This window comes from Scyliorhinus canicula, chromosome 8, assembly GCF_902713615.1.
Source record: "Scyliorhinus canicula chromosome 8, sScyCan1.1, whole genome shotgun sequence".
Taxonomy (NCBI): domain Eukaryota; kingdom Metazoa; phylum Chordata; class Chondrichthyes; order Carcharhiniformes; family Scyliorhinidae; genus Scyliorhinus; species Scyliorhinus canicula.
Window position 1 is genome coordinate 158,972,026 of NC_052153.1, and position 27,388 is coordinate 158,999,413.

Sequence of the window (27,388 nt, forward strand, 5' to 3'; positions counted from 1 at the left end):
ACAAATAAGTGTAAGTCAGGGTCATTATAATAAAGTAATATAAGCAAGCAAAGTACGGTAAGGGAAGTAAAGTTAGCATAGGGAGGTAAGTAAACTGTTTTTATATAGCTTAATCTTTCGTTAAAGGGGAGTAAATAAGGGGCTTAAAGGTGGTCATGGCAGGACAGCCCGTACCCCTGATATGCTCCTCCTGTACTATGTGGCAAATCATGGAAGCTCCAGTTGTCTCTGGTGACCCTGTGTGCAGAAAGTGTCTCCAACTGCAGCTACTGGCTAACCATTTCAGAGCTAGAACATCCACAATGCTGAGCAATCGATAGCATGCTCAGTGAGGTGGTGACACTGCAGCTGAGGACTAAACAGGCAGGAAGGGCATGGGTGACCACCAGAGTAGGGGAAGGCAGGTCGTGCAGGACTTCCCTGTGGCCATCCCCCTTTCTAACAGATATACCTTTTAGGATATGTTGGGGGAGATGACTGCATAGGAGAAAGCAGTGACAACCAACCTCATGGCACCATGGGTGGGTCTGCTGCACAACAGGGGAGGAGAAAGAACAGCAGTGCTATAGTGGTGGGGGATTTAATTGACAGGCGAAACTGTGGCTGTAAAAGAGAACCCTCGATGGCATGTTGTATCCCTGGTGCCAGGGTCAGGGATGTCACTGAACGGTTTCAAGGCAAACAGACCAATATTGTGGTACACATTGCTACCAACAATATAGGCAGAAAAAAGGAGGAGGTCCTGCAAGCAGAATTTAGGGAGCTAAGAAATAGATTAAAAAACAGGACTCAGAAGGTAATAATCTCTGGATTACTTATGATGTCATATGCTATTTAGTATAGAAATAGGAAGTTAGTCCAGATGAATGAGTGGGTGGAGAGATGGCACTGGAGGGAGGGATTTAGATTTCTGGGAGATTGTGATCATTTTTGGGGACCGTGGGACCTGAACCGTAATGGGACCAGTGCCCTTGCAGGGAGGTTTGCTCGTGCTGTTGGGGGCGGTATAAACTAACTTGGCAGGGGCATGGGACCCTGAAAGACGGTTCAGCAGGGATAGATGCACAGCCAAAATTAGAAGAGACATCAAGTGAGTCAGGAAGGCATAGAATGTCTCGACCAGTTAAGTCACAAGGGAGTTTGGCAAGATTGGATGGTATTTAATTTAATATAAGGAGTCTGAAAAACAAGGCAGGTGAATTGTGGGCACAGATTAAAACATGAGGATATGATGTCATTGCTGTCACTGAGACATGTGCTGTTAACATAATTGGCTCAGTATTGGCACAGTATTCCAGGATATAGGATCTTCAGGCAAGATAGGGAAGGAGGTAAAAGGGGGTGTTGCAATTTTGATCAGGGAATCAATAATAGCAATAAGGAGGGACAACATCTTAGAAGGCTCTTCAACTGAAGCCTTATGGGTGGAACTTAAAAACTAAAAAGGAGAAATCACGTTGCTGGAGATGGAGCAGCGTTTTGCGCAATATTCCAAGTGCGGCTCCCAGGTTCAATCCCAGGTCACTGTCCGTGTGGAGTTTGCACATTCTCCAGTGTTTGCGTGGGTTTCGCCCCCACAACCCAAAGATGTGCAAGGTATGTGGATTGAACACACTAAATTGCCCCTTAATTGGAAAAAAATTAATTGGGTACACTAAATTTATAAAAAAACAAAATCTTAAAACTCCACTCGGACAGAGACAGTGGCCGGCATCGAACCCTGGTCCTCAGCAATGCGAGGTTTCAGTACTAAACACGGCAACACCGTGTCATCCAGCTCACCACCTACTTCAGGACAACTAGGGGTGGGCAATAAATGCTGGCCTAGCCAGCAATGTCCACATCCTGTGAGATCATTTTCAAAAATATCAGTCGTTGCACAACACCATCGATAACACAAAGACAAGTGACATCTTTCTGCAGCCCTTTGTGTACTCTAAATATCAAGTGAATCCACCAGAAACAGATATTATACGATGTGAAGAAAAAGGTCAAAGTGATGTCGGAGAAATAAAGCTGACAACTACCATGCTTTCACCAAGTTGCAACCTGACTGCTCTCCAAGGAGTGTCTACATTGCAAAAATGTCCAGTCGCATGCTATGATGGAATGTGAAGGGGTCACATTTCAAATTCTACCTTTAGGATTTGAAGTAAAGCATTATTGTATTCTGTATTGATACACATTTGCAGCTTTTGTGACAGGATCATCATCTGATAAGAATTACAATTCTTGGCTTGCAGCGTGAAGGTAGCTGCAACTGTGGAATACAAACTCAATGTACTTCCTATATAAAATCCCATTTATAGCATTAACCATGCATGATTGGATTTAGTTTGGATCAATGACAAACAACATGATCGCACAGGGTTTTTCCAAAGGGTTTCCCTGGAGTACTTTTAAGCAATGGGAGCTATTGAATTATCCATCTGTGTGATGGCATTGATTACTAGTACGAATTGGATACTTTGCATCAGGGTATTAGGCTACCCTGAAGCAAAATTTAATTCACAGCCAGAATCTGCTCCAAGATAGAGATATTTTACTTCAAATACGAACACTTAATGATTTAGAGTTCATCAGTGAAACATCGTGCCCTAAAATCTTACCCTTCAATTAATAAATAGCCCATATAGCAGGTTCAAAATTAACATGTGTTTAATTAATTTCTTGTTCTTCACAAAATCACAAAGTAAATACAACTGAGCAAGGCCATTATGTCCAACTCATTTCAATCTCGAAAAACCTATCCATTTGGCTGCATGGTGAGATGTCCTGAGCCAGTTTTGTGCCGAGAGAAGATACGGAATCTAAAGAAACCATCCAGAAACCAGGCAAGTCTTTGTTTTAAAAAGCAGTCTTTGTTTCCGAATTGTCTTGGATTTCCAGAAGAGTGGAAGAGAGTAAGAAGTCGTGTGGCGTACCTTCACTTAAGTTACAGCAGTTTTGCCTTGGGTAATATTACTCGCTTTTGAGTGTTGAAAATCAATGAGGAATTGTTGCCAAAAAGGTGTTTACTTGTATGTTCTGTCCAAGAGTTTTTTTGGGGTATAAGAACATAGGAATTAGGAGCAGAAGTAGGCAATTCAGCCCCTTGAGCCTGCTCTGCCATCCATCAGATCATGGCTGATCTCTTGCTGGTCTCAAATCCACCTCCCCATCTGTTCCCCATATCCCTTTAATCCGTTTTTATCAAAAATATATCCATCTCCTTCTTGAAACTATTTATTGGCTCAGACACCGCCCCATTATGAGGCAGCGAGTTCCACGAATTCATCACCATCTGCGAGAAGTAATGTTTCCTCACCTCAGTTCTAAATCTACCGCCTCTCAACCTATATCTGTGACCTCTCATTCTAGATTGACCTACAAGGGGGAATTTTTGGTCTACGTTTACTTCATCAATCCCTTTTAGTATTTTATATACCTCAATCAGATCCCCTCTCATCCTTCTAAACTCCAGTGAGTATAAGCCCAAACTGTTTAATCTATCCTCATATGTCAACCCTTTCATCCCTGTAATCAATCTGGCGAACCTTGTCTAAACTGCCTCCAATGCCACCACATCCTTCCTCAAATAAGGAGACCACAATTGGACACAATACTCCAGATGTGGTTTTACCAACGCCCCATACAATTATATCTCTCTACTTTTATACTCCAATCCTTTTTGAATAGACTCGAACATTCCATTTGCCTTTCTAATTACATGCTGTACTTGCATACCAACTTTCTTCGATTCATGAACAAAAATACCAAGATCCCTCTGCCCAGATGCATTTTGATCTGCTTTCCATTTAGATAATAATTTGCATTTCTATTTTTTATGGATAACCTCACACTTATCCACATTCAAGAAGGGGAGTAGAGATAACCCCGGTAACTATAGGCCGGTGAGCCTAACGTCTGTGGTGGGTAAAGTCTTGGAGAGGATTATAAAAGATACGATTTATAATCATCTAGATAGGAATAATATGATTAGGGACAGTCAGCATGGTTTTGTGAAGGGTAGGTCATGCCTCACAAACCTTATCGAGTTCTTTGAGAAAGTGACTGAACAGGTAGACGAGGGTAGAGCAGTTGATGTGGTGTATATGGATTTCAGTAAAGCGTTTGATAAGGTTCCCCACGGTCGGCTATTGCAGAAAATACGGAGGCTGGGGATTGAGGGTGATTTAGAGATGTGGATCAGAAATTGGCTAGTTGAAAGAAGACAGAGAGTGGTAGTTGATGGGAAATGTTCAGAATGGAGTTCAGTTACGAGTGGCGTACCACAAGGATCTGTTCTAGGGCCGTTGCTGTTTGTCATTTTTATAAATGACCTAGAGGAGGGCGCAGAAGGACGGGTGAGTAAATTTGCAGACGACACTAAAGTCGGTGGAGTTGTAGACAGTGCGGAAGGATGTTGCAGGTTACAGAGGGACATAGATAAGCTGCAGAGCTGGGCTGAGAGGTGGCAAATGGAGTTTAATGTGGAGAAGTGTGAGGTGATTCACTTTGGAAAGAATAACAGAAAAGCGGAATATTTGGCTAATGGTAAAATTCTTGGTAGTGTGGATGAGCAGAGGGATCTCGGTGTCCATGTACATAGATCCCTGAAAGTTGCCACCCAGGTTGATAGGGTTGTGAAGAAGGCCTATGGTGTGTTGGCCTTTATTGGTAGAGGGATTGAGTTCCGGAGCCATGAGGTCATGTTGCAGTTGTACAAAACTCTGGTACGGCCGCATTTGGAGTATTGCGTACAGTTCTGGTCGCCTCATTATAGGAAGGACGTGGAAGCTTTGGAACGGGTGCAGAGGAGATTTACCAGGATGTTGCCTGGTATGGAAGGAAAATCTTATGAGGAAAGGCTGATGGACTTGAGGTTGTTTTCGTTAGAGAGAAGAAGGTTAAGAGGTGACTTAATAGAGGCATACAAAATGATCAGAGGGTTAGATAGGGTGGACAGCGAGAGCCTTCTCCCGCGGATGGAGGTGGCTAGCACGAGGGGACATAGCCTTAAATTGAGGGGTAATAGATATAGGACAGAGGTCAGAGGTGGGTTTTTTACGCAAAGAGTGGTGAGGCCGTGGAATGCCCTACCTGCAACAGTAGTGAACACGCCAACATTGAGGGCATTTAAAAATTTATTGGATAAGCATATGGATGATAAGGGCATAGTGTAGGTTAGATGGCCTTTAGATTTTTTCCATGTCGGTGCAACATCGAGGGCCGAAGGGCCTGTACTGCGCTGTATCGTTCTATGTTCTAAGCCCTATCTGCCAAATTTTGGCCCAATTTCCTAACCTATCTATATCCTTCAGTAAAATCTTTATTTCCTCTTCACTGCCTGCCTTTCCCGTTTTGGTGAACTATTTTAACTGGTAACTTTAACCTTGTGTGCTTAAGTTTTCCTTTCTTCTTGTTAATAAATCTTACAATTTTTAAAATCCAAAAGAATTTCTGGAATTCTATGCTTCTGCGATCAGTAGTTTTTTCAGAAAAAGATTATGATTAGGAAGGCAAGTCAGCCTCTGGGATTTGGCTTCAACTGTTTATAATTTCTGGTGGAACATCATAATTTCCTGGGGCTTTACCATTGGCAAGACAGTTGATGACCTTGTTAAGTCCTAATATGGTGGGCTCTCTGTCCAGTTGTTCCATGACAGGAAAGTCTGGAATGACGCTGAGAGTTTCTTCAGTGATAACATGTTTTGTTGTGTTGTGTTCTATTGTCTAGCGTTCTGATGTGTAGCGTTCAAGGTAGTGCTTGACCTGCCTCTTCATCTGCTTGCGAGATTTAGAGAAGATCTTTTCCCATCTTTATCTTCAAAGGGGCTGATTTGGTTTCTGCTGGACCTGTGGCCTTCTTGAATGCTTCATACATCCCTCTCGCATCCCCGGATTCAGCAAATCCATATACCTAATTTTTATGACACCTTAATCAATGGGTTCTGAAAGTAAACACTTCAAACGGATCCACCTTCAAACAAATTTTCTTGAATAATTAATAGTGCAACAAATGGACTAAAACACAATACAAGACGAGAACAGATCAAACACTTGCTCATGTCGCAAGTCACAAGGTTACTGTTTATCACCTAAATTCTAGTGTGCCTCACTGGCTTCTATTTTTTTAACATTATGCTAGATAATTTCTGGGAACATTACTGCTTTAAAAAAAGAGGAAGTTTTATTCCTGAAGCAAAATTTATGTCTTAGAGAATGTTAGAAAATTCCTTCATGTTAAAATGTTGCTGTATATTACACAGCGAGAAAAGTTCTTCTTGCCCAATCTCAAAGATAACACATTTCTAATCTGAATGACAAGTAAAAACTCTTCATACATTACTATACATATTTAGATGTTATTTTCACAATGCTAATTTTGCTTCTGCAAAAATAATTCTGCATTCTACGAAGTTCCTACATATTTTTGTCACACTTTCTCTTAATCCTTCAGTGAGCATACGCGATATGCATTTTTAAAATAGGAAACATTCTGTTAAGATGAGGGTCAACTGTAAGGACATCTCTTTAACAATGGTATTTCTGTAACATTTACAAAAATTTGAAAACCTTCATTTTATCAGTCTCCCAAATTTATTAACTTAAAAAGGTTCAATTTCCATTTTCCTAAATCAGCTCCATTTATAAATGTCAAACCCTATAAATATGCTTTTATTTTCTTTTAGTCAAGCACCCCGTTAACAAATCTCCTCATTAATATGTAAATATAAAGTCAATCGGTCTTCTCTGTGACAGCACTATGAATTCAGAGTACTGCACTGTGTAATCGGCTTTACTTAGGCTAGAATATTCATCATAAAAGTTGTCATGTAAGAAAAATTACACAAAATATACCATAATTGATATGACTGCTGTCTAGTTAATAGTCCTTTAATTGTCACCTAGAGCATAGAGTGGTAGATTTACACCCTGATGCCAAGAAGTCAAATCTATAATACAATGTTTATGCTGAAACAAAAAAATGTTACTGAAGTTTGTATGATTTTTAATGTAACTTTTAGCTATGCACATCAATAATTAGTTACTCCAGTAGCTTTACTGGTACACGTAAAAGTGCAAAGAAACATTTGCATGGATAGTATCAGGACTGAGAGATTACAGCTAAAGGGAAGAGTGAACATGGTGGGACGTTTTCCTTTACAGAAGGAGAACGCAAAGGAGTCCTATGATGAATAAATGGGGTTTAAAGATGTGAAAAGAACATAAAGAGGAGGAGTAAGCCATTCTGTCATTTAATAAGATCATGATTAGTCTGATTGAGGCCTTCCCTTTCCTGCTTGCTCCCATAACTCTCGATTCCATTGCAGATCAAAAATTGTCAAATGTGGAAAGAATGTTTCCACTTGTGGCAGAGTCCAAAACTGGAGAACTTAATAATTGAAAGGGCAGATGCAGAAATAGATTCCACCGGTTGGGGAGTCCAAAACACTGGGGCGTAGTCTCAGGATAAGGGGGATGATTATTTAGGACTGAGACGAGGAGAAATTACTTCACTCAAAAGTAGTTGGGAATATTTGGAATTTTCTACTCCAGAGGGTTAAGGATACTCAATTGTTTTAACACATTTAAGGCTGTGATTTTTGGTCACAGTAAGGCCATAAGACATAGCAGCAGAAGTCGGCCACATGGCCCATTGAATATGCTCCGCCATTTAATGAGATCATGGTTGATCTGATATAATCCTCAACTCCACTTTTCACCTCATCATCATAAACTTCTATTGATTGAAAATCTGTCTATCTCAGCCATGAACATACTTATGGAACCAGTCTCTACAACTCTCTGCGGTAAATTCCACAGATTCATTACACTCGAGAAGAAATTCCTCCTCATCTCTTTCTTAAATGGGTAATCCCTCAGTCTTTGGATATGCCCTCTGGTCCGAGACTCTCCCACAAGAGGAAACATTCACTCAGTATCTACCCCGTCAAGCCCCCTGAGGATCCTAAAAATCTCAGTAAGGTAATCTCTCATTCTTCCAAACTCCAATGAGTACAGTGCACCAACTACTCAATCTCGCCTCATAAGAAAACCCTTCCACACACGGGATCAACCTAGTGAACCCTCTCTGGGCTGCCTCCAATGTCAGGATACCTTTCCTTAGATAAGGGGACCAAAACTGTTTGCAGTATTCCAGGTGTGGTCTAACTAAGGTGTGGTCTAACTAGTGCCTTGTATAGTTTTATCAAGACTTACATATTTTTATATTCCATTCCCTTTGGAATAAAGGCCAACAGTCCATTTGCCTTCCCAATTACCTGCTGAACATGAATGTGACTCACCTAGGTCCACCCTCTGATTCCCTCCCTAAACTCCTCTGCTTCTATACCACTCTCTCTCTCCTTCTTAATTAATAAAAGGGATATGGACATCGTTAGCTGGGCCAGCATTTACTGTCCATCCCCAATTGCCCTCGAGCTACCTTCTTAAACCCATTTAAGCACAGTTGCTTCACAGCTCCAGGGTCCCTGGTTCGATTCCCAGCTTGGGTCACTATCTGTGCAGAGTCTGCACGTTCTCCCCATGCCTGCGTGGGTTTCCTCCAGGTGTTCCGGTTTCCTCCCACAGTCCAAAGATGTGCAGGTTAGGTGGATTGGCCATGCTAAATTACCCTTAATGTCCTAAAAAGGTTGGGTAGGGTTACAGGGATAGGGTGGAGGTGTGGGCCTGCGTGGAGTGCTCTTTCCAAGGGCCAGTGCAGACTCGATCAGCCGAATGGACTCCTTCTGCACTGTAAATTCTATGAGTCTACAGGGTGCAGGTACATCAACAGTGTTGTTAGGTAGGGAGTTTCAAAATTTTGACCCAGCAACAGTGAAGGACTGGCAATATATTTCCAAGTCAGAGTGGTGAGTGGATTGGAGGGGGAATTTCCAGGCAGTGGTGCTCCAATGTATCTACTGCCCTTGCCATTCTAGATGGTAGTGGTCATAGGTTTGGGAGGTGCTGCCTAAGGAGCCTTGGTGGGTTCCTGTTGCACATCCGGTGGATGGTACACACTGCTACTACTCTGCTTCGGTGGTGGTGGGAGTGAATGTTTGTGGAAGAGATACCAATCAAGCGGGCAGCTTTGTCTATTCAATCACACTCCTGACTTGTGCCTTGCAAGATGGCAGGCAGGCTTTGGGGAGTGAGGACTCACTGTAGAATTTCTAGCCTACCACCTGCTCTTGGAGCCACAGCATTTATATGGTTCCACTAGTTGAGTTTCATGGCAATGGTAACCCCCAAGATGGTACCAAGTCAATGGTAACCCCCACGGAATTCACAATGTAATATTGTTGAATGTTACGGTGCAATGGTTACTGTGATAGCGTGTCCTCTTTATGACGTGATCCTTCGCGGGCCATGTGACCCACCTGGAACCTGTGGGGACCATAATAAGACCATAGAATAGGAGCAGAAATAGGCCACTCGGCCCATCGAGTCCTCTCCGCCATTCAATCATGGCTAACACTTCTCCCCATAACCCCATATCCCCTTATTAATCAAGAACCAATCTATCGCTGTCTTAAAGACGCTCAGTGATTTGGCTTCCACAGCCTTCTGCCTCAAAGAGTTCCCCATATTCACCACCCTCTGGCTGAAGAAATTCCTCCTCATCTCTGTTTTAAAGGATCGTCCCTTCAGTCTGAGGTTGTTCTCCCTGGTCCTAGTTTTTCCTACGAGTAGAAACATCCTCTCCACGTCCACTCTATCTAGGCTTCGCAGTATCCTGTAAGTTTCAAAGGATCAGAGTGCATGAACCTGGGCCTATCTGTGCCAGGCTGTTGACCCAGGTTTTTTTTGGGGGGGGGGTGGGGGGAGAATCTTCAGATTAAGCCTTGGAAGGGGGGGGGAGAGAGAGAATAAACCATTTTTGGAGTTATTTGGTTGTTAATAAGTCACTGTTTTGATTTAACACTGCCTCACGCTACAATATTCACTTCAGATGTAATAGAAAAGGGCACATACAGGCCAAATGCAGAGTCAGACAGTCTGCACCCAATTCGTAAAGGAAATCATCAGCAAATGTAGTGAATAAGTTTGTGGAAGATCCAAAAGTTTATAAACTCAACATGGTGAAACTCAACATGGTAAAGATATCCATCTAAATTGCCCTTATTGTTAACGGCCATCCATTAAATATGGGTTTCCTCTGGGTGCTCCCGTTTCCTCCTAGTCCAAAGATATAGTTAGGTGGATTGGCCATGATCAATTCCCCCTTAGTGTCCAAATGGTTAAGTGGGACGACTGTGATTGGGTGGGAGCCTGACCCTAGGTAGAGTGCCCTTTCAGAAGTTCGGTGCAGACTCGATGGGCCGAATGGCATCCTTCTGCACTGTAGGGGTTCTAGGATAATGGGCATGACGTCAAGACCATTATATCATATCAGCACCAGTCTTAATTGTAGTAAAAGGACAGAGGCCAAACCTCATGGGGTGGGATTGGCTGAAGAAAATCAAGCTGAATTGGCTGGAGATATTCAGCAGCACAGGTGGGGCTTTCCAGGAAATTCTGTGTAAGTACCAGGAAGCATTTGAGAGAGAGCTGGGTGCATCAGAGGTGAAGGTTAAAATTACACAGACCCGGACTCCACAGCAAAATAATTTACAGCCTGACCAGTACCCTCTGCTCTGTACTAAAAAGTTGAAGTGGAGATGAATCTTCTGGAAGACCTGGGAGCAATTACTCCAGTACAGTTCTCAGAACGCACAACACCAATAGTCCCTAAGCCAGGCCGCACAATAACTGCAGCAATTATAAGATGGTGAACAGGGCTGCTGAAATAGATAGATTCCTATTCCTAGGATAGAGGACCTCTTCCCAAAATTGCCAGGAGGTCTCAAGTACACAAGTGAATCAAAGTCATGCGTACCAGCAGGTTGATTTGAAGGAAGAAGAGAGGAAATTAGGCACACACGAGGTTGTCCTTCGGTATTTCATCTGCTTGCACAATATTTCAGCACTCAAGAGTCATTTACAAGGGATCCCAAACGTTAACGTTTTGTGCATCTGGACAATGTCTTGAGTAATGGGTCATCATGCGAAAAGCATATCGCCAATTTGAAACAAGTCCTCAGGAGATTTTTGGTTGTTGAGGTCAAATATTTGGGTTTCATAGTCGATGAAAAGCACTTACACTCGAGGACAGGGTAAAAATCACTCAAGGACAGGGTAAAAATGATAAACGGGGTGCCGACACCAAGGAACTTGACTCAGTTGAAGTCCTTTTTAGGGATGGTCAACTAACTATGGCTCTTTTTTACCCAACTTATCTATAATTTTTGCACCCCTGCACCAACTATTGAAGAAATATCAGTGATGGAAGTACGAAGATTCCCAGAGAAAATTTCTTGACCCAGTGAAGCAGGCTCTACAATCATCAACCTTACTTGTCCATTTTAATCCAGACAATTTTAATCCATAATAGCCACACGAGATGTATCGCTTTATGGCACTGGGGGAAGTACTTCTCCATAAGATGCAAGATGGCGTGGAGTGGCCTGTTGCCTTTGCTTCCAGAACATTGCCGGATGCCGAAAGGAAGTACTCACAGATAGATACGGATACTTTGGCAGTCACATATACAGTCAAGTAATATCACCAATATGTTTATGGCCGCCACTTCACCATCATCTCGGACCATTAGCCGCTATTTGGGCTTCTCTGGTTCCACCAATCTCATTGGCCAGAATACAAAGATGAGCATTACTGTTGGCTGCGTATTGTTACACTTTTCAACACAGACCAGGTACACAGATCTCAAATACCGATGCTTTAAGCCAGTTTCCACTTCCACAGATGGTACCTGTGCCTTCTATTCCACAGGAGATTGTTCGGAATTTTCACAACATTCTTCCCATTTCACCGCCCACATCAACACATGGACAGGCAGGGACCTGGGCTTGTCGAATGTAAAAGGGTTCTAACTGGCTGCCATTTTGATTAGTCAGAGCAAGTCATGTCCTACTTGCAGTGCTGGGATGAAATTAGCTGTGCAGACAGTGTTCTTTTGTGGGGTAAAAGTGATAGTGCCACCCCCCGGCGACAGCCACTTCTCCAGGAGTTGCACAGTGCACACCCACCTGGAACTTATGGGGACAGTGCGCTGGAAGCCTGGGCATATCAGGAGCTCGGACAAAGTTCCGACTAGGGGGAAATCATCAGTGTAAGCCTTGGAGTCAATGGAATTAGACCTGTGTTGGAGTTGTGTTGTTCTGTAATACAAAGTCCCTCCGCTGTTAATAAATCACCATTGTGATTTAACTCGGTCTTGTCGTATTCTCTTGCACTACAACAGTTAGATTCTCTCTTGTCTGAGATGGTCACTGCCTGGTACTCGTGTGGTGCAAATCCAGACTTTCCTTAGAATCCATCTCTGACCAAGCTCCAGTCACCCAATCGTGGGCAGAGAGACCATTTTTCCCCCTTAACAATCTGCTAAATGCCATTGAATATTTTTCTAACATTAAAGGCACAATATGAATATTATTTGGTGTTGCAATAGGAACTGCTAAGGAGGACGTTTAGCAACCTAAAGATTAACTTGCCACTCCTTGGGTCACCTGGACAATAATCTGGTGGGGCATCTCAACTACCCAATGCAGAAATTGTCCAAATATCAATGGAATAAAAATCTGGTTGCTTTTATAAATGGTGGGTGATTGCTCCACCAACGTAAAATCTGGCAGCCAAGACCATAAGACATAGGAGTGGAAGTAAGGCCATTCGGCCCATCGAGTCCACTCCGCCATTCAATCATGGCTGATGGGCATTTCAACTCCACCTACCAGCATTCTCCCCGTAGCCCTTAATTCCTCGCGACATCAAGAATTTATCTATCTCTGCCTTGAAGCCATTTAGCGTCCCGGCCTCCACTGCACTCCGCGGCAATGAATTCCACAGGCCCACCACTCTCTGGCTGAAGAAATGTCTCTGCATTTCTGTTCTGAATTTACCCCCTCTAATTCTAAGGCTGTGCCCACGGGTCCTCGTCTCCTCGCCTAACGGAAACAGTTTCTTTCCATCCACCCTTTCTAAGCCATGTATTATCTTGTAAGTTTCTATTAGATCTCCCATTAACCTTCTAAACTCCAATGAATACAATCCCAGGATCCTCAGCCGTTCATCATATGTTAGACCCGCCATTCCAGGGATCATCCGTGTGAATCTCCGCTGGACACGCTCCAGTGCCAGTATGTCCTTCCTGAGATGTGGGGCCCAAAACTGGACACAGTACTCCAAATGGAGCCTAACCAGAGCCTTATAAAGGCTCAGTAGCACATCGCTGCTTTTATATTCCAACCCTCTTGAGATAAATGACAACATTGCATTCGCTTTCTTAATCACAGATTCAACCGCTGGTCACCGGCTGCCATTCCGAAAAAGAACCTTTTATCCCAACTCTCTGCCTTCTGTCAGACAGCCAATCCTCAACCCATGCCAGTAGCTCACCTCGAACATCATGGGCCCTCACCTTACTCAGCAGCCTCCTGTGTGGCACCTTATCAAAGGCCTTTTGGAAATCCAGATAGACCACATCCACTGGGTTTCCCTGGTCTAACCTACTTGTCACCTCCTCAAAGAATTCTAACAGGTTCGTCAGGCACGACCTCCCCTTACTAAATCCATGTTGACTTGTTCTAATCCGACCCTGCTCTTCCAAGAATTTAGAAATCTCATCCTTAACGATCGATTCTAGAATTTTACCAACAACCGAGGTTAGGCTAATTGGCCTATAATTTTCCATCTTTTGTCTTGATCCTTTCTTGAACAAGGGGGACTCCAGTGATTTTTGAAAGATCTCATCCAACGCTTCCGCTATTTCTTCAGCCACCTCCCTCAGAACTCTAGGGTGTAGCCCATCGGGGCCAGGAGATTTGTCAATTTTAAGACCTTTTAGCTTTTTTAGCACCATCTCTTTTGTAATGGCAACCATAATCAACTCAGCCCCCTGACCCTCTATAATTTTTGGGATATTACTCATGTCTTCCACTGTGAAGACAGACGCAAAGTACTTATTAAGTTCTCCAGCCATTTCCTCGTCTCCCATCACTAGCCTTCCGGAATCAGTTTGAATTGGCCCAATGTCTACTTTGGCCTGTCGTTTGTTTCTTATGTATTGAAAGAAACTTTTACTATCATTTCTTATATTACTGGCTAGCCTGCCTTCATATTTGATCCTCTCCTTCCTTATTTGTCTCTTTGTTAACCTCTGTTTGTTTTTGTAGCCTTCCCAATCTTCTGATTTCCCAGTGCTTTCGGCCACTTTATAGGATCTCTCTTTTTCTTTGATACATTTCCTGACCTCCTTTGTCAGCCATGGCTGTCTAATCCCTCCCCGGATAATCTTTCTTTTCTTGGGGATGAACCTCTGTACAGTGTCCTCAATTATGCATACAAACTCCTGCCATTTTTGCTCTGCTGTCTTCCCCACTAGGGTCTGCTTCCAGTCGATTTTCGTCAGTTCCTCTCTCATGCCCTCGTAATTACCTTTATTTAACTGTAACACCATTACATCCGATTTTGCCTTCTCTCTTTCAAACTGCAGACTGAACTCAACCATATTATGATCGCTGCTTCCTAAGTGTTCCCTTACTTTAAAATCTTTTATAAAGTCTGGTTCATTACATAGCACTAGGTCCAGAATAGCCTGCTCCCTTGTGGGCTCCATGACAAGCTGTTCCAAAAAGCCATCTTGTAAACATTCCATGAATTCCTTTCCTTTGGATCCACTGGCTACGTTATTTACCCAATCCACCTGCATATTGAAGTCCTCCATGATCACCGTGACCTTGCCTTTCTGACATGCCTTTTCTATTTCCCGGTACATGTTGCGCCCCTGGTCCTGACCACTGTTAGGAGGTCTGTACATAACTCCCATTATGGTTTTTTTGCCTTTGTGGTTCCTCAATTCTACCCACACAGACTCCACATCATCCGACCCTATGTCGTTTAGTGCCATAGATTTAATTTTGTTCTTAACTAACAAGGCAACCCCACCCCCTCGGCCCACCTCCCTGTCTTTTCGATAGGTTGTATATCCTTGGATGTTTAACTGCCAGTCCTGAACCCCCTGCAGCCATGTCTCTGTGATGCCCACCACATCATAATCATTCACGATGATCTGTGCCATTAGTTCGTCTACTTTGTTACAAATGCTACGTGCATTCAGGTAAAGTGCCTTAATGCTAACTTTCTTATCATTACAGATATTGGAAGTCCTAAGATGTCTAAAGTTATCCTTCCTTTTTGTTGAATTCCTAGTCTGCCTCAAGCTTAAATCCACCTGCCTACATGTTATCCTCCTGCTTATCTTGCCATTTAACTCCATGCTCCCTGTCGCTTTCACTTTCCCTTCCCCCCAACTCAGAAGTTTAAAGTCCTACTGACCACCCTATTTATCCTCTTCGCTATAACACTGGTTCCAGATCGGTTCAGGTGGAGACCGTCCCAACGGTACAGATCCCCCCGGTTCCAAAACTGATGCCAATGTCCCATGAAGTGGAATCCCTCTTTCCCACACCAATCCCTTAGCCACGTGTTTAGCCAAGACAGCAATCTAATTCATAATTTCTAAATAGCATGAGGTAGTAATAAATATAACAGCTGTATTGTCTAAGGAACCTGCACTCATCCAAATCTGGCCTCTTGTGCATTCCCAATTGTAATTGCCGAGTGAAAGTCGTGCCTTCAGGTACCTCGACCCCAAGCTCTGGATTTGCCTCCGTACACCTGCCCCCACCTCGCTGTCCTCATTTAAGGCACTCCTTAAAACAGACTTCTTTGACTAAGCTCTGGTTCATTTGACCCAATATCACCTTACGTGGCTCAGTATCTTACTTTGTTTCAGAATACTCGTGTAAAACACCTTGGGATGCTTCTCTACATTAAAGGGGCTACAGGAATACAAGTTATTACAGGTCGATTTCAATTTCTCAGGTGTCATTTTAAAACTGTACCCTGGTCAAGCTACACCTGAAACACTGCTTACAGTTCCAGTTAACACAATATCATCCAGACAGTGCAGACGTAGAGAGAGCAGCAAGACCATGATCCAAACTTAGGGAGAGAGACAAGAACATTTTGATCAGCTAGAGATCTCTGTGACGGGATACATTTAAATGAATAGAAAATATTTAAGTAAATAGAAAGAGTAAACTCAAAACAAAAAAGTCCAAGATGACAAGGATTTGGTGAGCAAAAGGTGGGTGTGAAAGTGGAACCTACAAGCAGTGTCTATTTGGAATTTTCTTCAGTAATACTATTTTGTTCAGACAATTTCAGACTGCTATGCTATGCCTTTAATCAAGAGAAACATTTCTGGTTAACACATAGCCGATACTGAAGTTAGATACTTGAGTTTCCTCTGAAAAATTCAAAGATATTTTAGAAACCTTTTATTATACAAGAGCAGATGATAGGACCATCAAATGTAATACAAGAATAATTCACATTGAACATGGTATTTATAATAAAATGACTTATTTGCCAAGTTTGCCATATCATTAGAAACCAATGTCTGGAGCTCAATTTAATCCTTGTATTAATGTTCATAACAAATTGCCATATAATTTCAAGTCTTTTTATTTAAATTTCCACTTAAAGGCTTGCCTTTGTTTTTCAGTAGCATCTCCAAGCATAGACAATTGATTTGTTTTGTAAACACTTAAGCAGGTGAGGCAATGTAAAGGATAGAACTCTTTCCAAGCACAATACTCACCTCTTTCCACGGACTTAGAAACTGTGTTCGTGCATAGCGAGTGAGCATGTTGATTATAACGACCTGTCCCCACTCCTCCACGTCTACCAACAGGTTACACAGCTTGCGGTAATTCTTGTGAATCAAGTCAATTCGCTCAGGGCAGACCTCTTCAAATGACATTACAACACTTCCAGCTACCAGCTGTAAACGGACAACACAAAACACCATGAGTAAAGTGAAACTCAAATCAACTTGTAGAAGTTGATTATTCGCCGGAGCAACATTATTACTGTCAGTGCAAAAACGTTCGCAGACCTTTGCTCCAGTCTTTGGCTAATTCCACGAACAGGACAACTTATTACACAAAGTCAATAAAGTACATAAATTATTTTTGCAAAATTATCTTAATTACTTTAAAAATCTTCTTTAAAACATAACCAGCAACTTCAAACACCAATCTTATTTTGGAAAAGCATTAATACCAACACATAAAGAGCCTATGACATGAAGCGATTATTAAGGCTAGCCAGCATGGATTTCTGAAAGGCAGATCATGCTCAACTGATCTAATTGCATTCTTTGATGAAGTAACAGAGGGTCGATAAAGGGAATGCAGTGGATGCTGTCTATATGGAAGTACATAAATTTCAGGTCATTACAAGAGGCATAAAAACAAGTCAGAATGAAGTCCACCCCGCCCCCACCGAAAAAGGGTTATTAGAAAATGCATTGCAGTACCTCAAGTGGCTCTCCAAACCAATTCAACTGCAGTATCCAAGAGAATTAAATAAGGCAAAAGCTAAGACATCAAAATGTGCAAAGAAACTGAATTACGAAGGTTTGATGTGGAGCAAGCATCTGCACAGCTAGAGTGGGCTGAATGGCCTCTTCCATGTTCAAAGTTCTGAGCTTTATTTCTGGGCAAGAATGGCTAAAATTTCATTCAGACAGCCTGTTGTGGTAGTGGTGCACATTAAACATAAGAGTCATAGAATAGATACAGCGTAAAAGGATGCCATTTGTCCCGTCAATAGTGCTGGTTCTCTGACCGAAAAATTCACCAAGTGCCAATCCCTTTCCTTATCTTCATAACCTTGTAAACTTTGCCTTTTTAGATAATCATCCAGTTTCATTTTGAATGTAAGTGTCCCTGCCTCCGACTGCCCCTGCCAGTGCATTCCATACCTTAACAAACCACTTGCTCCATAAAAAGCCTTTTCCTCGTGTCACCATTTATTCCTTTGCCAATTAGTTTAAAATCACTGGTCTCCATTTCTCTATGTTTCCACCAATAGGAATAGTTTATCCCCTTCCATACTGTCCAGACCCCTCATGGCTTCGAATATCTCTAGCAAATCTCCTCTCCTCTCAACCTTCGCCAAAGAGAACGGTCTCAACTTCTCCTTCCTTATCCCTGGAATCATTCTGTGAATAAAAAGTGGGCTGCCTTTCTCAATTGTTGGCCAGCTTTCTGTTTGTGCTAAAGCAGTCACCTTTCCCATGACTGGTGAAGCTTCAGACAGTTAAAATCTACAAATCATAGCGGAAACTGCAGGTTTGTTTTTCTTCGACATATTCACTGAAGAATACATGAGATGATTCAAACTATCCTCATTTAACCATCCATTTTATACTACCTTCCAAAGATGCAATCATTTGTAAAAAATCTACCTCAGCATAAGTACGTAAAGTAACATCTGCAATAGATTTCACCAATCATGACTGGTTTGTGAAATTGCATTCCATATACTCTCACTTCTGTAATGGCAAGAGTAACAGCATCATATACAAAGTGATGGTTGGCGGATCTAAACTTTAGTTCATAAGAACATAACTTCATGAAGAAACCGAGAAAGGAAACATATCAACAAATGTTTTCCAGCTTTCAATATTGAAGTTCTTCCTGCTCATAGTGAGGGTTAGAACAGAATAATGAGATATCCTCTGTCCCAGGCTATGTCAGACTCCTCTGATCTTGAATTTATCTTCCTGCATTAATTAATATTTGTTTATAATTATACCTGAGCATTTATCATTTGTTACTCTTATTCGTCCATTGCCATTAAACACCTGTCAGTACACACTGTTCAAGAAGGTAACTCACCAAGACCACCTTCTGAAGGGCAACTAAGGATGGGTAATAAATGCTGGTCTAACCAGCAATGCCCTCATCCCGTAAGTGAATAAAAATTAAAAGGTCACTTCCGGTGGCGGCTATGAAGGAGTAAGCCGCACATTTGGTGGCTCCCGCTCGGGTCGCACTTTTGGACCTTATCCCCCAATTTTCTACCAGACTTGAACTGTAAAACTGAAGACAGAGGCAATTGTGTAATGAATTCCCACATCGGTGCATGGAGAGAAGGACGAGAAGTGCTCATAAGGGCAGAACTAGAAATACAGAGAAGGCTTGAGCTGAAGCTGCAGCGGGAGACAGCATGGCGGAGGTTCGGACCGCTGGCTTGTCAACCCAGCGGTCAACGGAGCAGCTGATGCAAGTTATTCAGGAAGGCTTTGCTAAACAGAAACGGGACTGCTTGGACCCGATAAATTAGTCAATTGAGTGGCTGGAGCATAGACTGTACGCCCAAGATCTGGTGATCCAGAAGGTGGAGAAGGCGCTGGCTGAGCGGGAGTAACATCAAATTGCGGTGGAGTTGGAGGTGGGGATGCTGAGAGACCACCAGAAGAAGCTCCTGGAGAAGGTGGAGGGCCTAGAGAATAGGTCCTGCTGGCCGAACTTGAGGATCGTTGGGCTCCCGGAGGGGTCCGAAGGAGCGGACGCTGGGGCATACATCGCAGATATGTTTGAGAAGCTGCTGGGAGGATGGGGCATTCTCCCGACACTTGGAGGTTGACAGGGCTCACAGAGCACTCACGAGGAAGCCGGAAACGGGAGACACCCCAAGGGCAATGGTGGTGAGATTCCACAACTACTTGGACAAGGAGCGCATTCTACAGTGGGCCAAGCAGACACGGAGCTGTAAGTGGGACAATAGTATCTTGTGGGTCTACCAAAACCTGAGTGTGGAGGTGGCCAGGAGAAGGGCAGGCTTCAACCAGATTAGGTCGATCCTTTTTAAGAAAAAGGTGATGTTCGGATTGTTGTATCCGGCCCATCTCTGGGTCACGTATGAGGAACAGCACTTTTATTTCAAGTCGCCTGAGGACGCGCTGGACTTCGTGAAACGGAAAGGACTGGTGGTGGACTGAGAACTTTTGAACTTTGCTGCAGCGTTTATATTTTTTGTTCTTTTAGTTTCTCTTTTCTTTAAAAAAAAGTTTCTTGTTTTTCATTTTGTGGAAGCTGTTTGTAATGCCTTCTGTATTTGTTTGGGACCAGTGGCAGAGCTGCGCGAGTTAAGGTTTTCATTTGCACTGTTGGGGGATGGAGGTGGGCTTGTTTAGATTTTGGTGTCTTTCTGTCGGGCAATTGTGTGGGGATTGTTTGATGTTGGAGTTTGTTTGTATGAGGGGAGGGGACAGAGTGGGGAGGGAACAATAGGTGAGAGACTATCCTGCGGCAGGGATGGGGGCCACCAAGCTAGCTGGGCGGACTAGCTCAAGGAAGCGCAGTGGGGTGTGCATATGTTCGGTTTATCAACGGGGTTGGGTTACAGAGTGTTGTTATGGGGAGGGGGGAAATGTTCTGCTGACAAGGGAGGGACTTGGGCCAAGGGTCAGAGAGGAGGTTGGGGGCGGAGGCTGCCTGGGGGCGGGCCGGTGGAGGCGCAGAGCATGGGCTGGAGGCGGGCCCAAAAAAGGAGGCTGATCGGCAAAGGGCGGGGACAATTTGGGCAGCACGGTAGCATAGTGGTTAGCACAAATGCTTCGCAGCTCCAGGGTCCCAGGTTCGATTCCCGGCTTGGGTCACTGTCTGTGTGGAGTCTGCACGTTCTCCCAGTGTCTGCGTGGGTTTCCTCCGGGTGCTCCGGTTTCCTCCCACAGTCCAAAGATGTGCAGGTTAGGTGGATTGGCCATGATAAATTGCCTTTAGGGTCCAAATTGCCCTAAGTGTTAGGTGGGGTTACTGGGTTATGGGAATAGGGTGGAGCTAGGGTACTCTTTCCAAGAGCCGGTGCAGACTCGATGGGCCGAATGGCCTCCTTCTGCGCTGTACATTCTATGAAATGAGCCCCCCCAACTAGGCTGATCACCTGGAATGTTCCGAGGGTAAATGGGCCGGTCAAAAGGGCACGTGTGTTTGCGCATCGGAGGGGACTGAAGGCGGACGTGGTAATGTTGCAGGAGAGGCACCTTAGAGTAACTGACCAGGTTAGATTGAGGAAAGGCTGGATCAGTCAGGTCTTTCACTCGGGACTGGATTCAAAGACTAGAGGGGTCGCGATCCTGATCAATAAGCGGGTGGTATTTGAGGCGGGTAGAATAGTTTTGGATGTGGGAGGTCGGTACATTATGGTCAGTGGGAAACTGGAGGGGGTGCAGATGGTATTAATAAATGTGTATGTGCCAAATTGGAACGATTTGGAGTTTATAAAGAGGATAAAGAGGATGCTGGGGAAGATACCGGACCTGGACTCGCACAGGTTGGTCATGGGAGGGGACTTCAACACAGTTATTGACCCTGCCGGATTGATTTCTTTATTTTGAGCAGGACCTTACTGGCAGGGGTGATGGACACGGGGTACTCGGCAATCACAATCTCAGACCATGCTCCACACTGGGTAGACCTGCAGGTTAGAAAGGACAGTAACCAGCGCCCGCACTGGAGGTTAGATGTGGGACTTTTGGCGGATGAAGGGGTATGCCAGAGGCTGAGGAAATGTATTCAGAGCTACCTGCAGGTCAACAACACAGGGGAAATTTCAGCAGCGATGGTCTGGGAAGCACTGAAGGCGGTGGTCAGAGGGGAGCTGATCTCGATACGGGCCCACAGGGAAAAGGTGGACAGGGCAGAGATGGACCAACTGGTTAAGGAGATACCACAGATCGATAGGAGGTATGCAGAGACCCCAGACGCAGGGCTTTTAAGGGAACGGCGGAGGCTACAGGCAGAGTTCGGCTTGTTAACCACAGGGAGGGCGGTGGAGCAGCTGAGAAAGGCGAGGGGGGCGATTTATGAGTATGGCGAGAAGGCCGGTAGAATGTTTGCACAGCAGCTTAGAAAGAGGGAGGTGGCCAGGGAGATAGGGAAAATAAATGGGCAGCACGGTAGTATTGTGGATAGCATAATTGCCTCACAGCTCCAGGGTCCCAGGTTCGATTCCGGCTTGGGTCACTGTCTGTGCGGAGTCTGCACATCCTCCCCGTGTCGGCGTGGGTTTCCTCCGGGTGCTCCGTTTTCCTCCCACAGTCCAAAGATGTGCAGGTTAGGTGGATTGGCCATGATAAATTGCCCTTAGTGTCCAAAATTGCCCTTAGTGTTGGGTGGGGTTATGGGAATAGGGTGGAGGTGTTGACCTTGGGTAGGGTGCTCTTTCCAAGAGCCGGTGCAGACTCGATGGGCCGAATGGCCTCCTTCTGCACTGTAAATTCTATGATAAATGACAGAGATGGGAACCTGGCTGGAGATTCAGCAGGGGTGAATAAGGCATTTAGGGATTTCTGCAGTAGGTTGCATAGGTCAGAACCCCCTATGGGGCCAGAGGGGATGAGCCACTTCTTTGGGGGGGGGGCTGAATTTCCTAAAGGTGGATGGGGAGCTGGTAGAAGGGCTGGGGGCCACGATCGGGTTGGAAGTGATAGTGGAAGGCCATGTAGTCGGGTAAAGCCCCAACGCTGGACGGGTACCCAGTGGAGTTTTATAAAACGTTCTCTGGGATATTGGGGCCGATGTTAATGAGAATGTTCAATGAGGCAACGGAAAGAGGGGTGCTGCCCCTGACGATGTCACAGGCCACGAATTTGTTGATTCTGAAGCGGGAAAATAATCCGGAGCTGTGGGGGCAACAAATTCAGGTATCTGCAGGTGCGGGACTTCCTTCGTAAACAGGTGTCAACCTTCCCGCTCCTACCGCTAAGGGGGATTCAGGACAGGGTCATTTCCAGAGGGTGGGTAGGAGAAGGGAGCGTCTCGGACATTTACAAGGAATTTATGGGGTCAGAGGAGACGCAGGCCGAGGAGCTGAAGTGCAAGTGGGAGGTGGAGCTGGGAGGGGAGTTAGAAGATGGTCTATGAGCGGACCCGTTGAATAGAGTCAATGTGTCTGCAACATGTGCCAGGCTCAGCCTGATACAATTTAAGGTCGTTCACCTGGCTCACATGACAGTGGCCCGGATGAGCAGATTCTTTGAGGTGAAAGACAGGTGTGCAGAATGTGCGGGAGGACCAGCGAACCATGTCCACATGTTCTGGGCATGTCCGAAGCTTAGGGGATTTTGGCAGGGGTTTGCAGATATCATGTCCACGGTGTTAAAAACAAGGGTGGCGCTGAGTCCAGAGGTGCCGATTTTCGGGGTGTCGGAAGACCCGGGAATCCAGGAGGATAAAGAGGCAGACGTTCTTGCCTTTGCTTCCCTGGTAGCCCGGAGATGGATACTATTAGCACGGAGGGACTCAAAGCCCCCGAAGTCGGAGACCTGGCTATCGGACATGGCTAGCTTTCTCAGTTTGGTGAAAATCAAGTTTGCCTTGAGTGGGTCACTGTAGGTGGCAACCATTCGTCGACTTCTTCGCGGAAAATTAATCGTCAGCGGAAGGGGGGGTTAATAATGGTGCGATCTGTAAGGGAGGGAGACGGCTTTTGCACTATGTTTATAGTTTCATGTACATTGTTTAAGGTGTTGTTATAATACCAAAAAAATACCTCAATAAAATGTTTACTAAAAAAAAATTAAAAGGTCAGCAAACCTCCTGCTTTAGCCCTGCACAAGGAAGGCAGGCCAAGCTGACACAGGTATGAATTTTCTTCACGATCAATTGACAAGCAATATAAAGTTTGCCTGCCCTTAATCAGAAACAGAACAAGGCAGTATTAGAAAATTATTCGTCTATTGGCTTGCTCAACTGGCAGAAGCAATCCGAAGAAAAAGAGGAAACAATATGGCATAAAAATAGGAGGTATTGTTTAAGAGGCTCCTTTAAAACTGACCTTTTGACCAAGGTTTCAATAACCTTCCCCAATATTGTCATACTTTGCTTTATAAAGCCTCGTTGAAACACCTTAACATTGAAACATCTTGGACTTCCGGTGGCGGCGATGCCGTAGGAAGCCGCACATTTGGGAGCTCCCGTTTCAAACGGACTTTTCGGCTCCTTTTAGAGCCCAAAACAGAAATTTTTCGACGTCTCCCGGTGGGAGAAGGTGTGCTAATCGACTTTCCCCGCAGTTCATGACTCGAACTCGGAGTGGAAGGGGGGAAAAAACGGCAGCAGCTCCCCAGAAAAAACGGGGGAAGGAATCCAAGATGGCGGCCGGCGGAGCTCCAGAGGAATGGAAGCAGTGGGCCCTGGAGCAACAAGCTGCTCTCCTGTGCTGTTTTGCAGATTTCAAGGCTGAGGTACTGAGCTCTCTGCAGTAAATGAACAGAAGGCTGTCGGAGATTCAGACGACCCAGGGTGCTGCCATCAAGGAGTTGCAGACGCAGGCCACTGAACGAGAGGAGGAGGACAGGATCCTCGTGAGTAAGGTGGAGGGACACGAGGCGCTCCACAAGAAGTGGCAGGACCGCTTCGAGGAGCTTGATCACCGCATGAAGCGGAAAAATCTGCAGATCTTGGGATCTTGCGGAGGGGCTGGAGGGGTTGGACCCGACAACCTACGTGGCTGCGATGCTGAATTCGCTAGTGCCCTTGGAGCTGGAGGGAGCACACAGAGTACTGGCCAGGAGGCCTAAGGAGAATGAACCCCCGCGTGCGGTCCTGGTGAGGTTCCACCGGTTCAGTGATCGGGAGTGTGTGCTGCGCTGGGCCAAGATGATGAAGAGCAGCAACTGGGAGAATGGGTTAGTACGGATCTACCAGGATTGGAGTGCGGAGGTGGCTAAGCGGCGGTCCGGGTTTAATCGGACAAAAGAGGTTCTTAACAAGAAGAAGATTAAGTTCGGAATATTGCAGCCTGCGCGCCTGTGGGTAACTTATTTGGACCGGCATTATTATTTCGATTCCCCGGAGGAGGTGTGGGCCTTCGTGCGGACGGAGAAACTGGACTTAAACTAGGGGTTAGGGGTTGCGGGGTCGGTTGTAATACTTTATTGCTGGATTCTGCTGTTGCTGTGTTCTCTTTTTCCCCATTTTACAATTTTGATATGATTATTTATGGGGCTGTTGTTCTGTTATGTTTTTTGCTGTGGGGCATTGTTGAGTTGTGTATCTTGCGGGGAGAGTTGGGGGGGGTTTGTTGTATTCTATGTCGGGTTGGGGGTATGGAGTGTGGCTGGTATTTGGGCGCTGCGTCAGAAGGGTGTGGTTGGGGGGGGGGGGGAAATACCGAGTTGCTGCTGGCAGGGTCAGGAAGGAGCTGGTGGGGGCTGGGGGGACAGAGGAGAGGTGTTGTCGCTGTGGGGACTGGGGCGGGCAGGAGATGCTGGCCTGGGGCGGGCAGTCGACGGGCTATGGCTAGTCGACGGGGGAGGGGCGCGGGACGCCCTCTGATCCGGTTGGTCACCTGGAATGCGAGAGGATTGAATGGGCCGGTGAAGCGGTCGAGGGTACTTGCTCATCTGAGGGGGCTAAAGGCAGACGTGGCAATGCTTCAGGAGACCCACCTGAAGGTGGTGGACCAGGTCCGTCTGAGGAAGGGATGGGTGGGGCAGGTTTTCCACTCTGGGTTGGATGTGAAGAACCGGGAGTGGCGATTCTGGTGGGGAAAAATGTGTCATTTGAGGCATCCTTCACTGGATCGGTCCAGCTCTAGGACGGGTAGGAGGCCAGCGGCGGCCAAGGTACTGAGAGCATTTATGGACCAGATGGGTGGGGTGGATCCATGGAGGTTTGTGAGGCCGAGGGCACGCGAGTACTCTTTCTTCTCCCACGTACATAGGGTCTACTCTCGGATAGACTTCTTCGTGGTGAGTAGGGGACTGATTCCGAGAGTGGAGGAGGCCGAGTATTCGGCCATTGCAATCTCCGACCATGCTCCGCATTGGGTGGAGTTGGAGATGGGGGAGGTGCGGGACCAGCGCCCGTTGTGGCGGTTGGATGTGGGGTTGTTGGCGGAGGAGGAGGTGTGCAGGAGGGTCCGGGCAAGTATTGAGGAGTACCTCGAGGTGAATGATACGGGGGAGGTGGTCTGGGAAGCCCTGAAAGCAGTGATTCGTGGGGAGCTGATATCCATCCGGGCACACAGGGAGAGGAGCGAGAGGAGTGAGAGGGATAGACTGGTGGGAAGGATGCTGGAGGTAGACAGGAGGTACACAGAGGCACCAGAGGAGGGACTGTTGGGGGAGAGGCGCAGCCTGCAGGCTAAATTTGATTTGCTGACCACTAGAAAGGCGGAGGCACAGTGGAGGAAGGCACAAGGGGCAGTGTACGAACATGGTGAAAAGGCGAGTAGGATGCTGGCTCATCAGCTCCGCTGATGCGGCAAAGGAAATTGCTGGAGTGAGAGACAAGAGTGGGAATGTGGTGCGGAAGGGGGTAGAGGTGAATGAGGTCTTCAAGGACTTTTACGGGGAACTGTACCGGTCGGAGCCAACGGGGAAGAGGAGGGGAATGAAGAGGTTCCTCGACGGGCTTTCTTTCCCGAAGGTGCAGGAGGAGAAGGTGGAGGGGTTGGGTGCGCCGATTGAGCTGGAGGAGCTAGTTAAGGGGATCGGGCAGATGCAGTCAGGGAAGGCACCGGGGCCGGATGGGTTCTCGGTGGAATTTTATAAAAAGTTTGTGGACCTAGTGGGCCCCTTGCTGGTGCGGACACTTAATGAAGCGTGGGAAGGGGGTACTTTGCCCCCGATGATGTCGCGGGCGCTGATCTCGTTAATCTTAAAGAGGGACAAGGACCCCCAGCAGTGTGGTTCATACAGGCCCATATCTCTCCTCAACGTAGATGCCAAGGTGCTGGCAAAAATCCTGGCCCCCAGGATAGAGGACTGTGTGCCAGGGGTTGTGCACGAGGACCAGACAGGGTTTGTGAAGGGAAGGCAGCTGAACACGAATGTGCGGAGATTGTTGAATGTCATTATGATGCCGGCGATTGAGGGGGAGGCAGAGATAGTGGTGGCGCTGGATGCGGAGAAGGCCTTCGATAGAGTGGAGTGGGGGTACTTATGGGAGGTGTTGGGGAGGTTTGGATTTGGTGCAGAGTTTATTAGATGGGTGAGGCTGCTATATGAGGCCCCGATGGCGTGCGTGGCCACGAATGGGAGGAGGTCGGAGTGCTTCCGGTTTTACCGAGGGACCAGGCAGGGTTGCCCCCTGTCCCCCTTGTTGTTTGCACTGGCAATCGAGCCGCTGGCGATGGCGTTGAGGGATTCAGGGAGGTGGAGAGGTTTGGTGCGAGGTGGGGAGGAACATGGGTGTCGTTGTATGCTGATGACCTGTTACTGTATGTGGCGGACCCGGTGGGAGGGATGCCGGGGGTGATGGAGCTGCGAGCTGAGTTTGGGACCTTTTCAGGTTATAAACTAAATTTAGGCAAGAGTGAGGTGTTTGTGGTGCACCCTGGAGACCAGGAGGAAGGAATTGGTAGGCTCCCGCTTAGGCGGGCAGGGGAGAGTTTTAGGTACCTGGGGGTGCAGGTGGCCAGGGACTGGGGGACTCTTCACAAATATAATTTCACCAGACTTGTAGATCAAATG

At 45.8% G+C, this 27,388-nt stretch overlaps 1 protein-coding gene across 3 annotated transcripts in view; it reads right to left on the bottom strand.

Annotated features, from left to right (window-relative positions):
• Positions 1 to 27,388, bottom strand: part of ap3b1a (adaptor related protein complex 3 subunit beta 1a) — a 358,394-nt gene that overhangs the window by 217,732 nt on the left and 113,274 nt on the right. For all 3 annotated transcript variants that reach the window (XR_005461652.1, XM_038805547.1, XM_038805548.1), the window contains exon 7: positions 16,715 to 16,897. Coding sequence is in view for 2 of the 3 variants with exons in the window: in XM_038805547.1 (XP_038661475.1) it covers positions 16,715 to 16,897 (183 nt within the window). In the remaining variant the exon portion in view is untranslated. The remainder of the gene's footprint in view (positions 1 to 16,714; positions 16,898 to 27,388) is intronic.